At 32.7% G+C, this 12,500-nt stretch overlaps 2 protein-coding genes across 3 annotated transcripts in view; one reads left to right on the top strand and one right to left on the bottom strand.

Moving 5' to 3' along the window:
• The window catches only part of LOC125032699 (18S rRNA aminocarboxypropyltransferase-like), a 7,387-nt gene extending 2,554 nt beyond the window's left edge, over window positions 1-4,833 (bottom strand). The window contains exons 1-5 of one of the 2 annotated variants that reach the window (XM_047623953.1): window positions 4,809-4,833; window positions 3,720-3,890; window positions 3,405-3,526; window positions 2,010-2,177; window positions 132-345 (exon numbers count right to left, since the gene is read on the bottom strand). In XM_047623953.1, coding sequence (XP_047479909.1) covers window positions 132-345; window positions 2,010-2,177; window positions 3,405-3,526; window positions 3,720-3,864 — 649 coding nt within the window. In that variant the 5' untranslated portion in view covers window positions 3,865-3,890; window positions 4,809-4,833. Of the gene's footprint in view, window positions 1-131; window positions 346-2,009; window positions 2,178-3,404; window positions 3,527-3,719; window positions 3,891-4,522; window positions 4,785-4,808 lie in introns of those variants that run through there. The other variant, XM_047623955.1, reaches the window with a different exon arrangement.
• A 554-nt stretch (window positions 4,834-5,387) lies between these two features.
• Window positions 5,388-12,500, top strand: part of LOC125032698 (isoaspartyl peptidase/L-asparaginase-like) — a 7,934-nt gene continuing 821 nt past the window's right edge. The window contains exons 1-7 of the mRNA XM_047623952.1: window positions 5,388-5,831; window positions 7,583-7,726; window positions 8,333-8,414; window positions 8,931-9,095; window positions 9,325-9,466; window positions 10,435-10,594; window positions 10,964-11,048. Of these exons, the coding sequence (XP_047479908.1) occupies window positions 7,619-7,726; window positions 8,333-8,414; window positions 8,931-9,095; window positions 9,325-9,466; window positions 10,435-10,594; window positions 10,964-11,048 (742 nt within the window). The 5' untranslated portion in view covers window positions 5,388-5,831; window positions 7,583-7,618. The remainder of the gene's footprint in view (window positions 5,832-7,582; window positions 7,727-8,332; window positions 8,415-8,930; window positions 9,096-9,324; window positions 9,467-10,434; window positions 10,595-10,963; window positions 11,049-12,500) is intronic.

Below are 12,500 nucleotides of genomic sequence, written 5' to 3' on the forward strand. Positions count from 1 at the left end.
TATCAATATGTGTATCCAAGAAAATCATAAAGAACTGGAAAACCAGCATAAGATAAACATCATAAATAACCTTACTAATAATAGGCTTTATATTCCTACATCTCCCTTCTAAACGACACACAAAGACTTACCACAAATGTACATCGTTGCTGCAAAAGCTTCTACACAGGACAGCTTACAGGGAATCCCATAGTTAACAGGATTACAAGCCACTAGGTAAGGAAGGAGTCGTGGATGTGCTGCTTTCATTCTGTTGAAGGGTGTCTCTTGCAGTCTAGCCCAAGAGCAATCTACCACAGCTATACCATGCTCTAGGAGAATGCTTGCATCTTCAGGTGAAACACACTGTAAAGAGTTTCAGTGATCACTGTAAAATTTTGCAGTAACTTATAGTATACTTATCTGTCAAAGACAGTATGCATGTTCCTTATAAGATCTGGTACTTTAAAAAAGAATTCTACAAAATATCATATAAATATAATTTTAAGGCTATCACTTTCATTCAACATAAAGCATGGCCACCTGAGAACTAAAAAAAATCTTCAGTGTTAACCTTTTGGTGAAAGGTAATTACACTGTTCACTGTAATTTTCTTTACACATAGATGGCCCTGCAAGCATTTAGTCACCGAGGAGGCAATCAAGAAGCCTATCCTCATTCCCTTATAACATTAAAGGCTATCATATTAACCCACTGCTGCTGGAGATGGCATGTACAGTGTGAGTTCAGTTTAATAATTGTCTTTATACATGGATGTGAGAAAAATGTCAAGAAGTTCAGTTTCCCAAACACAACTATGGAAACATGGAACAAACTTCCAAATAATGTTGTGTGTGCCAAAAATGTGCATCACTTTAAAAAGTTATATGATAAATCAAATATATATGTTCTTACCTAGCACAGCTAGGTAACAGCATTGACACCAATAGGATTAGCAATTTAAAAAAAATAACTCAAGGAAAGTGGAAATCAGGTGAGGTCACAAGGTCTATAAACTAACTTCTTGGTGGCTGAACACTTGAGGAGCCATCTATATGTAAACACATTACACAAAACAAAACTGCAGTGAACATTACATATTCCTGCCAGCATTTGGATAATTCAACAGAAAGCATGGTCGCCTAAAAATTACTTGGAAAGCTTAAAAAAAAATAAAAAAAAAATTCTTCATTGTTAACCCATTGGTGCTAGGTAGTTATATTGTCTATTGTTATTTTTCTCTGAATTTTCTCGATGCATACTTAATTTGCAGGCCTATCCTTATTCCTTCAACTTCCTTGTTTTTCTCTAATATATACTATTAATATCGTTACTATTATTATTATCATTATTGTCATTGTGATTATCATAATGTTATTATCAATATTAATGGCAGAAAGAAAAAAAATATCTCCAAATATCAAGGAGAAGGGTAAACAAAATGTATAAACCAAATTATCAAACTAAAATCACAGTGGCCATGGGAAGTATTTTTGCCATTACAGCATCATGGATTAAACAAAATCGACTAAATGAATTACATAGTTCAAGATTTAGTTTCTAAATAAATCTACTGAAAGCAATTTATAACTTAACTATCTATTTATGAGAAGATGCAAAGATGATTAAAGATTTATTGATAATGGATTTGGAAACGAAACCATGCAGTAGATAATACAATTAAAAAAAAACAAAATCCTGTTGAAGAACATTCTAAACACACTATATCTAGTATATATATATAAAAACATATATATATATATATGTTTATATATATATATATATATATATATATATATATATATACACACACATACACATACACACACACACACACACACACACACACACACACACACACACACACACACACACACACACACACACACACACACACACACACACACACACACTCACACACACTCACTCACGCACGCACATGCACACACACACACACACACACACACACACACACACACACACACACACACACACACACACACACACACACACACACACAACACACGTACCTTCTTCCCAACTGGTGTGAGAACCATCCCACTGAACCTGTGGCCCAGCTTAAGAAGCCTCACCATCCCAAACCGTGCCAATTTCCTTCCCGAGCATCTCTTTGGGTCACAGTGTCCAAGCTCCCACATGGCCACAGGGTAAGTGATATCTTCAATCTCCATCCTCTCCTGGTTGGGAGAAAAGGCTGAATGAGATTTGTGAGTGGTTGGATGAAATGTTTAGAATTTCCTTTTTGTCAGAGACAGGTGGATGTCCTGCACACTGTTATCTCAGTTTGAAGTAATTAGCATAAATTGCATCAATAACACTATCTATTCATCTAAAAGGTATGCAAAATGTTTATAACTATTTTTCCAGAAAATCTCTTTCATATTATGAAAAACTGTGTGAGGGTGTGTGTGTGAGGGGGTGTGTGTGTGAGGGTGTGTGTGTGTGAGGGTGTGTGTGTGAGGGTGTGTGTGTGTGTGTGTGTGTGTGGGTGGGTGTGTGGGTGTGTGTGTGGGTGTGGGTGTGGGTATGGGTGTGGGTGTGGGTATGGGTATGGGTATGGGTATGGGTATGGGTATGGGTATGGGTATGGGTATGGGTATGGGTATGGGTATGGGTATGGGTGTGGGTGTGGGTGTGGGTGTGGGTGTGGGTGTGGGTGTGGGTGTGGGTGTGGGTGTGGGTGTGGGTATAAGTATGGGTTTGGGTGTGGGTGTGTGTTTGCACATATTGTATATTTATATCTATCTATCTATCTATCTATCTATCTATCTATCTATCTATCTATTAAAACTATATAGGTATATATATACACATATATATATATATATATATATAATATATATATATATATATATATTTACATAAATATACATATGTAAATATATATAAATATATATATATGTTATATATATATATTATATATATATATATATATATATATATATATGTGTATTTGTCTATATGTACATGTATATATATTTGTATATATACACATATAAATATATAAATATATATATATATATATATATAATATATATATGTATATACATATCTATATATATATACATATTTAATATATACATAAAATATACATACTTTATATATACATATATATATATATATATGTATTTGTATATAAATACATGTATATGTATATATATATATATATATATATATATATATATATATATATATATATATATATATGCATGTATATGTATATATACATACATACGATTAAAACTTACTGTGGCTTACATTATGAATTGGTTTAATAAATGTACAACAGCCTATCACAAAATATATGGGGTAACAAAAAATTAAAAATTAATCCATCCTACTTACTACTTACTTACTGTTCTGTATTAATCCATCAAGTAAATGCTTATACAAGGAGCTCTCACCTTCTCATCTGCACTACTGTCGTCATCATCAGATTTCTCAAGCTCACAGTCAGCCACGGCGCCTTCGATGTTCTTATCGGATGTTTCAGATCCATCACTGTCATCCTCTGATGCCTTTCTATCTAAGAAAGTATAAGAAATAATTTCTGTTAGAGGTATCAAGTGAACTCCAGGTAACAGTTTGTACTTGGCTATATTTATAAAGTATTATGCCAATTTTTGACCATGAAATTCAGAGCATTAACAGAGTTAGTACGAAATCCAAATAATGAGTAATGCAAATATCATGTAATTTAGTAACTCTGGTAAACATACCCTTTATAGATAATCTTCTCAATGCATCATCTTCTAATACTGCTGCAGTTTCACTTTCATTTCCTTCAAACCTGTTCCTTCTGCCTCTTTCCTGATGCCCTCCTCTCCCTCCCCTTTTCGTTTTACTGCATCCGCGGCGAGGCATGTGATCTTTGGGTGATGTACCTTTTACTGTCAAACAAATAACTAGAAAAATCACCAAGTTTAGAAATAATTAATGACATAAAAAAAAAAAAAAAGTTATATGTATATATCTATATATATATATATATATATATATATACATATATATATAAATTTATATATATATACAATATAAAATATATACATATATATGTATAATAAATATATATAATATATAATATATATATACATATATATACAAATATATATATACATATATATATATATACATGTATATATGCATACATGCATATATTCATATATTCATATATGCATATATACATATAGATAAATAGACAGATATAATATACACAAACACACACACACACATAATATATATGTATATATATATATATATATATATATATATATGTATGTATAATAATAATAACAATAATAATAATAATAATAAAATCAAGCAGAACAGTACTCAGGCTATTCTGAGAATACAAATCTGTGTAAGTCTTGTGCCTTTCATTCATACTACCCTAAATATTGACACCTCTCACATTTTACCTTGACTCTGAATTCTGCAATTGTTTTATCCAAATGGCTTTATGCTGGTAATCAAGTTATGGAATCGCGGTCTTATGTGCTAGATTTACAGTTTTGTCTAATACCTCTTTTTGTTTAATCCGTGGGTATGATGATATCCCTGGAAATTTATTTATTTTAGCATCTTCGTATTTACATGATCTAATAAATGGTTAACTTGTAAGGTAATTGATTGCCACTGATATTTGTGTCATCTCGTGTATATAGTCATTGACTGTTTTGTATTATTTTTTATTATATAACGACCCTATCTTAAGTGCGCATAACTGTTACTTTTTGAGGGGTCTTTATTCACATTATCATTTGTGAAATATGAAATAGTCGAGGAAAATCTGCACAGAAAAAACTCACGTGTATTTGTTTACGTTAATGCCGTTCGTGATTGTGATTTTCCTAAAGGAATGTTTTCCTTCTTTCTTTTTAATTATACATATATTCTCAAAACAGTTTTACAGTTCTCGCAGTAGGCTAGATGTTATACATTGCTTAACTGGATAACTCATAAAGACAAATTATTTAGAGATACATCTCAAAGAACAATGTACAAATAACAATAACCAAAAAAACAGTGAAAAGACGGTTGTAGAACGGGATTAATTATTAGGGTGAAAAAATAATGATAATACTACATATTATTAAACCGATAACCAAATCAACTTCAGTGGTATCTTAAACTTGTCAGATAACATTTTGCAACGCTGAGTGGTCAGTGGTTGGTATTCTATCCCTCTGCTGAATTATCCCACAATAAATCTAGAATGTCTTAATTTCTAATGATTCATAAGCAATCCCCAAAAGAAATCATCCCACGAAAAATTATCAAATGTCTTAAATGCCAATGATTTATAATCAATCTCATTCTATTCGCTATCACATCGGATTCATGTATCCGCATTTTATGCGAACGAAACCTCGTAAACAGCTGATTATTGTTTACGAATGAGCACTAGACGTCCTCCCCGGCAAGGTCAAAAGTGTCCATTAATAAGATCCAGGGTATATAGACAAAAAAGTCTAAACCCTTATAAAAGAAGAAGAAAAGTATCCAATAACAAGATCCAGGGAATATAGGCAAAAAAGGTCTAAAACCGTATAAAAGAAGAAGAAAGGTATCCCATGTATCTTGCTTCTCGGCAACATTGAGTAGACGTTACCATGGCGTACCAAGACGTCACTCTTTCTAAAAAGTCGTTAGCAGCTCTTTTAGGATTGACACTGTCCTTAGGCTTCTTTTTGGGGTACAAGTTCAAGTCGTTTAAGGTCGAGTGGCTGAGAAGAAGGAGAGATAGATTGCAGAGGAAGATACAACAGACTCAAGCAGAGATAGATAATCTTCAGAAGCAGTACTAAATTTTTTTCAACCAAATCTTCAAGGTGAGCATGTTTATCAAAGATCACCAAATGATGATGTCTGATTTTATAAGTGCCTCATTTGTCTCTGTGTTGTCGGAGGCGAGTGTTCCTAAGAGATCCAGTAAGTAAGTTGCATATTGAAACTTTTTGCATAGTAGAAAGCACAGTTTCATTGGAAAAGTAGTTAGTACTATACTTTGATTGCATATATAATATATAATGTATATAGATTTAATAAGTTTTTGCTAGGGCACACCTCTATCCCCAATGTAAACAGTATATAAAATCGTTAGGATATAGCATACCTAGTAACAGCGGTGTTATGTGGGCATTATGGCAAACATCCATCATCTAGAGTCTTGACATTTTTTTTTATGCAATGGTGAATTCCCAGTAAAAAGTGTAAGGAGCACTGTAATTTCTAGAGATATAATTTCATTATCAACCTTAGGCTTTTGTTTCATACCAGGTGAATTCAACTGCTTGAAGCATCTTGATAATATAACTAGAGGAGATGAACCTGATACTTTGATTGGTTGGTTGATATAAGACATCATGTTATTGGTTGTTATTTAAGTTAAGTATCTTTGTTATTTGTATTTTGCAATAGAAATGTCACAGATATTAAGTGTCTTAGAAGTGATCAGTAGTCACTACCATGTAGGCTATGGTTTACCTGGTGTGAAGTAACTTTTATTCCTGAAAATTGACCATAAACAATGTAAGCCAGACATTTTGTTGGAGAAACACCACAATTTACTGTACTATACCTTACCAGGTTTATAAAATTGCAAGGAAACAATGATAAAGAATTATATCTTTTGGAATAGGCCAAGTCTGTGTTGGATGGAACTCATTAAATACACTAAGAATTGTTTCACTGAATTAACGTACTGGCATGCTAGTGATTATTTTGCAGCAAGTGGAAGTGGTATGAAGTATACAGGTAATTGTGTCCAAATAAAAACATGTATAAATTCACGCTAATAACTTAGTCTGTATATGAACAGCAGTTGAAGTCTTCTGGGAGCACATTTAGTATATTTTAAATAGTAGGAATTTTCCTTTCTAGTATTACCTGTTAACTTATGCAACTTTTATAAAACTCCCAAATAGAAGAAAGAATATGCTTATTGTGACCTTTTTTGCATTCTAGTAAAATAAAGGAAAGGATTCTATAAACTCAGCAACAACCCCCACAGCAATTCCTAGCATAGACTTCCTGCCAGACCCAAAATGAAGACTTAGTTGCTTTAGGAATCAATCAGTATGATTGATTCCTAAATCAGCTTGTGAGAATAAATCCACATCTGACTCTCTGTCAGTGTATTAATAGTTGTTGAAAAAAATGTGAATGTATGATTTTCATAGTGGTAGGTCTTGGCTCCCATTGCTACTACATAAACATACATTGGAGACCATTATCAGGAGGCCCACACATCATGAAATCTCCAGTGAGACATACCAAAGCATACCTAGCACAGACAAAGGCAAATCCAAGAAGTCACTTAAATTCAGAGGAATTTATCCCTGAATAATCCCCACAATAGAATACATGATTTTAACAAACTCCATTTAAAATCCTCTGATTTGTATGATTTCTTTAGTCTGTCTTTTTTTTTTTAGATTTAATTATGCATTTAGCTCCTTTGGCTAGTGTATTGTAAATAGATAACACATTGATATTATAGATACAAGCTGCAATAATTAACCATGAGATGTAGTATCCATAATTTTGCAGATTGTTGATTATGTAATCCTTATTTTTTCAGGAATTCCTTGGAAATTAGTACTAAAGAAATATCATCATGGTTGAACCAGTTGTAATTGTACATGGAGGAGCATGGGCTGTACCTGAAATCTTGTGGGATGAAAGTGTTGCAGGGGTCAAGACCGCTGCTCTTCGTGGCTATCAGGTGAGATAGATTCATCCTTACGAAACAGCATAAGAATCTGCATGAATGAGGTAGACCATGTTTCATTCATATGCTGCTCAGCATATATGCTATATAGACATTCTGTAAGGTAATGCTTTGTTGATATCAAGCAGTGAACTCAGAAGTTCTGGTGATAATTTCAGTGATCACTTTTATTATTAGTTTTGCAATGTAGCAGTCTTGGTTTTACAGCTTAATCCTTTTATTTGCCCTTTCTTGGAATTATTTACTTTTTCTTTTATCAATGATACATGTAAAAAAAAAAATTTTTTTCCTTATTACAGATTGCAGTAACTTCCTTGTAATAATATTAACCAAACATAAATGGATTAATGCCTGTCTCTGAAGCTTGGTTATAAAACAAGCAATTTCATCTGTTTCTTGAGATTGCTGATAACTACAAGTACAATTGATATTTAATCAGTATAATTGGTTTTATTTGAAAAAGTATAACTCATTTTTTTAAACACATGAACAAAAATAGATTATAAAGAACAGAATTATCAAAAATGTTGTTTAGTTCCAGCTTGTCTAAACCTTTTTTTTTTCAATATTATAGTGTTCTAATTCTTTGGTCAACAATAGGTGCTTAAAGATGGTGGTTCAGTTGTTGATGTAGCAGAAGCTGCTGTAATTTCTCTTGAAGATAACCCAGTCTTTGATGCAGGTGAGTAACAGCTGTCTGTTAGTAGAATGTATACAATAAGTATATTATGAGAATATATACATATATACGCATATATAAATGCATACATATATGTATATAATTACTAATACATGTGTATACAGATGTATATACTTATGTACTTACTTACATACTTACATACATGTCTTTTATATATATGTGTGCATATATATATATATATATATATATATATATATATATATATATATATATATATATATATATATACACACATATATGAACCGCATTCATGTTGACAAATGTAGAAAAGGTATGAATGAGAATGAATGAATATCTTCACAATACAAGAGATGTATTTGCCCGGTTTTGATTCTATCTTCGTCAGAAATACAGAAATACATGAATTTCTGACAAAGATAGAATCGAAACTGGTCAAATACATCTCTTGTATTGAAAGATATTCATTCTCATTCATATCTTTTCTACATATATTATATATTTATATATTTATATATTTACATATTTATTATTTTTAAGGTACTGGGTCTGTTCTCACATTTGATGAGCAGGTGGAAATGGATGCCATCATAATGAATGGTGCAACCATGCAGGCAGGAGCAGTGGCTGCAATAAGAAACATTCCAAACCCTGTAAAAGTTGCTCGCCTCATCATGGAGAAAACTCCCCATGTAATGTTAGCCGGTGAGAAAGTTTTTTTTTTTTTTCTGATATGAATTATCTCTCAGTATATGTTGTTATTGCATTATTTTGTGAGTTGCATTTCACTGCATCACGTGGTAGTATGATTCAAACGTATAATGACATTAAAATAATCTGTAGGAGTAGTGCTTTTTTTGTAAATGTTTTAGAATTTTCAGATAGACTGCTCAGTGAAAATAATTTCCTTTATTTTATATATGTTTTATAACAGGAGAAGGAGCGAATAAATTTGCCTCACAATATGGCATTAATGAAGTCGACAAAGACTTGCTCATCACCCCCTATGCCAAGGAAGAATTAGCAGAGTATAAGAAGTACACCAATACTGTCTACTGCCTCTTTAATAAGACCGAGTAAGAATCCTTTCTAGATTTGAAAATATATAATCATATTTTATGCTGGCAGGTCATAGTATAATTCTTTAAAAATATGAATATTGAGCTTTAAAAATTATAAAGTATATATTGCCTCAGCAAATCATCCTTTCATGCTATAGGAGGTGACTAATCCTATATTTATATATACTTTCTGCCATATTGGAATTTACAGTTTAACTGACTAGACTTGACATAGAATGTTCACGTCCCTATTTGACATGAAGTTGCACTTTAAGCCTTTTGTTTAATAACAATTAACTGAATTGAAATATCTGTCAAAAATTATCCAGCTTGTGCTGCCATTAATAGAAATATTCATAAAGATCCAAAAACCTTTGATGTTAGATAAAGGGATGATTTCAAAGACAACACACACACATGTATGTATGTATGTATGCATCAAAATGAGAAATTCAAGCAGTTCATACATCAAATGTTTGTTAGTGATTTTTGAATACTTGTACTGGTTCATGATGTCATTTTCAATCTCCAGTCCCCCAATATCCTTCAGAGTAATAATTCTAGATCATCACCTATGTCAAGTGTCTCTTTCCAGTAATCAGGCTGGTCCCTTTCCACTGCTAGTAACAGAAAAAAAATACATGTAAACATGTATGCTTCCATATACTGGCATATGCCCACATACATACATACAGTATTAAGAATGTTCAGAAGATTACAGTATGATATAATAATTTTAACTGATGTTAAGAGATGTATTAGATTTTAGTGGATAATGAAATGATTCAGATAATGAACAATTCAAGAAATGGGGACATCAGGATCAGTCAGTTGGGCCTACTGATAGACTCCTTACTGGCTGAGCACATATGGAGCCATCTGTATGTAACAAAATTCACAAAAAACTACAGGGGACAGAACATAAATACGTGGTAGTTGGGTTAAAAGAAAATGATGCTAAAAGAAACTCATTTACTCTGTAGACATGCAAAGCCAGTAGGCCATGATACTGTTGGCTGTGCAGTGGTTGACCAGAAGGGACACACAGCCTGTGCAACATCCACAGGGGGAATCACTGCAAAGATGCCAGGTCGTGTTGGAGACAGTCCCATAATTGGTGCCGGAGGATACGCTGATGATGAGGTATGTTCATCACTTTGAAATAAATATGTTATGATACACCTATTGCATAAAAGGGATATTTTTTCATGTAAAAGCCAGAAAAGGCATGTGTAATTTTTATAATGAGACTTGGAGAACTTTTACTACAAGTCAGATATTTCTTAAGAATGTAATGTGAGGTTTATTTTGAGTCATGAAATAAAAGATTATATTTAAAAAGTTTCATCTGTCTTACTTTTATACACCTTCATTTATACACCAAGCAGCAATATAGAAAATAAGATGCATTTACAGAGTAAATAGGGGATTGTAAGTTCTTTTTTACAAAGAATTTTTTAAAATGTTTAATGAATAGCTAAAATCTTTAAGATTTTGTGATTTTCTAACTAGGTTGGAGCAGTTTCAACTACTGGTTGTGGTGAAGCTATCATGAAGGCTTGTCTTGCCTGGCATATTGCATCAGTTATGGGAACAGGTTAGTCATGTAATTCTTTAATCTTGTTTTTATTTACTGAGGAATTGTACAACTGAAATTAGTTCATATAAGCCATGTACACACACACACACACACATGTACGCACACACGCACACCAAACACCCACACATACACATGCACGCACGCACCCACGCACGAAATGAGTATACCCAAACCATGAGGGATGCAAAATTAGACTTTGAAATGGCAAGTAACCGTATAAACATATATCAGAATATCAAAAATATCTCACTTAAAGTATTAAATAAAAGGTCTACTGAAATGGTTAGATAAGCAAAAGCAGAGGGACCTGATGAGATATCTAACTGGGTTCTGAGCGAATGTGCCAAAAACTTATGTACTCCGTTATTGTTAATACTCCACAATTCAGCGAGACAAGGAAAACTACCAAAAGATTGGAAACTTGCCAATGTTACACCTTTATAAAAGAACAGCGACAAACAAACCCTCTAAATTATAGAACAATTTCATTAACTATTATAGTATGCAAGCTGTTAGAAAGGATAATTAGGAAACAGTGGGTTGAAGTATTTGAAAAACACAATTTGATATCAACTAAACAATTTGGTTTTATGTAAGGAGGGTCATGCATAGCAAATCTCCTCTGTTTCTATGATAGAATTTCTGAAATATTACAAGAAAGAGATGACCGGTGGATTGTATATACTTAGACTTTAAGAAAGCAGTTGATAAGGTGTCTCATAGAAGAATATTATGAAAATTAGAACACCGAGGTAGAGTGACTTTCTTCATGAAAGACAGATGAAACATAAATAGAGGGAGGCCCGCTGAGGTCTAGTAACTAGTAAGGATCAGTTTTGGCGCTGATTATGTTTACTATTTTCATAACTGATTTAGGGTCAAACATAAGCCCAGGTAGTTATCTGAATACATTTGCAAATGCGAAATTGCAAAAAAGGATAATAGATGATGTTTCATGCTGCTGCCTCCAAAGTGACATCAAGAACTTATTCATTTGGAGTTGTACATGGAAAAAGGAATTTAACATCAATAAATGTCATGTAGTCAGGTTTGGAGACAGTAAAAATCATCTACTGTACCAGTATAAGTTGGGAGACATAATATTAAACCAAGCAGTTAAAGAAAAGGATCTTGGAATAATCATAAACACAAAGTTCATAAAATACTAGGGCTGATTGCCAACATGAAGAGGGCATTCATGTAGGTGGACAAAGATATGGTAAAGAAGGTCATTACAGCTATCATAAGACCAAGTCTTGAGTAGGGTGTAGTGGTATGGTGTCCACACTTAAAAAAGGATAAAGATAAAGTAGAAGGAGTTCAAAGAGCAGCCGAGATGGGCACCTACTCTAAGAGAGTACGAAGAAAAACTACAGAAAATAGGTCTTACTGCTTTGGAAGAAAGAAGAAAAAAAGGTGACATGTTAATGATGTTCAACTTTATTACAA

The sequence above is a fragment of the Penaeus chinensis genome, chromosome 15, assembly GCF_019202785.1.
Source record: "Penaeus chinensis breed Huanghai No. 1 chromosome 15, ASM1920278v2, whole genome shotgun sequence".
NCBI classification, from domain to species: Eukaryota; Metazoa; Arthropoda; class Malacostraca; order Decapoda; family Penaeidae; genus Penaeus; species Penaeus chinensis.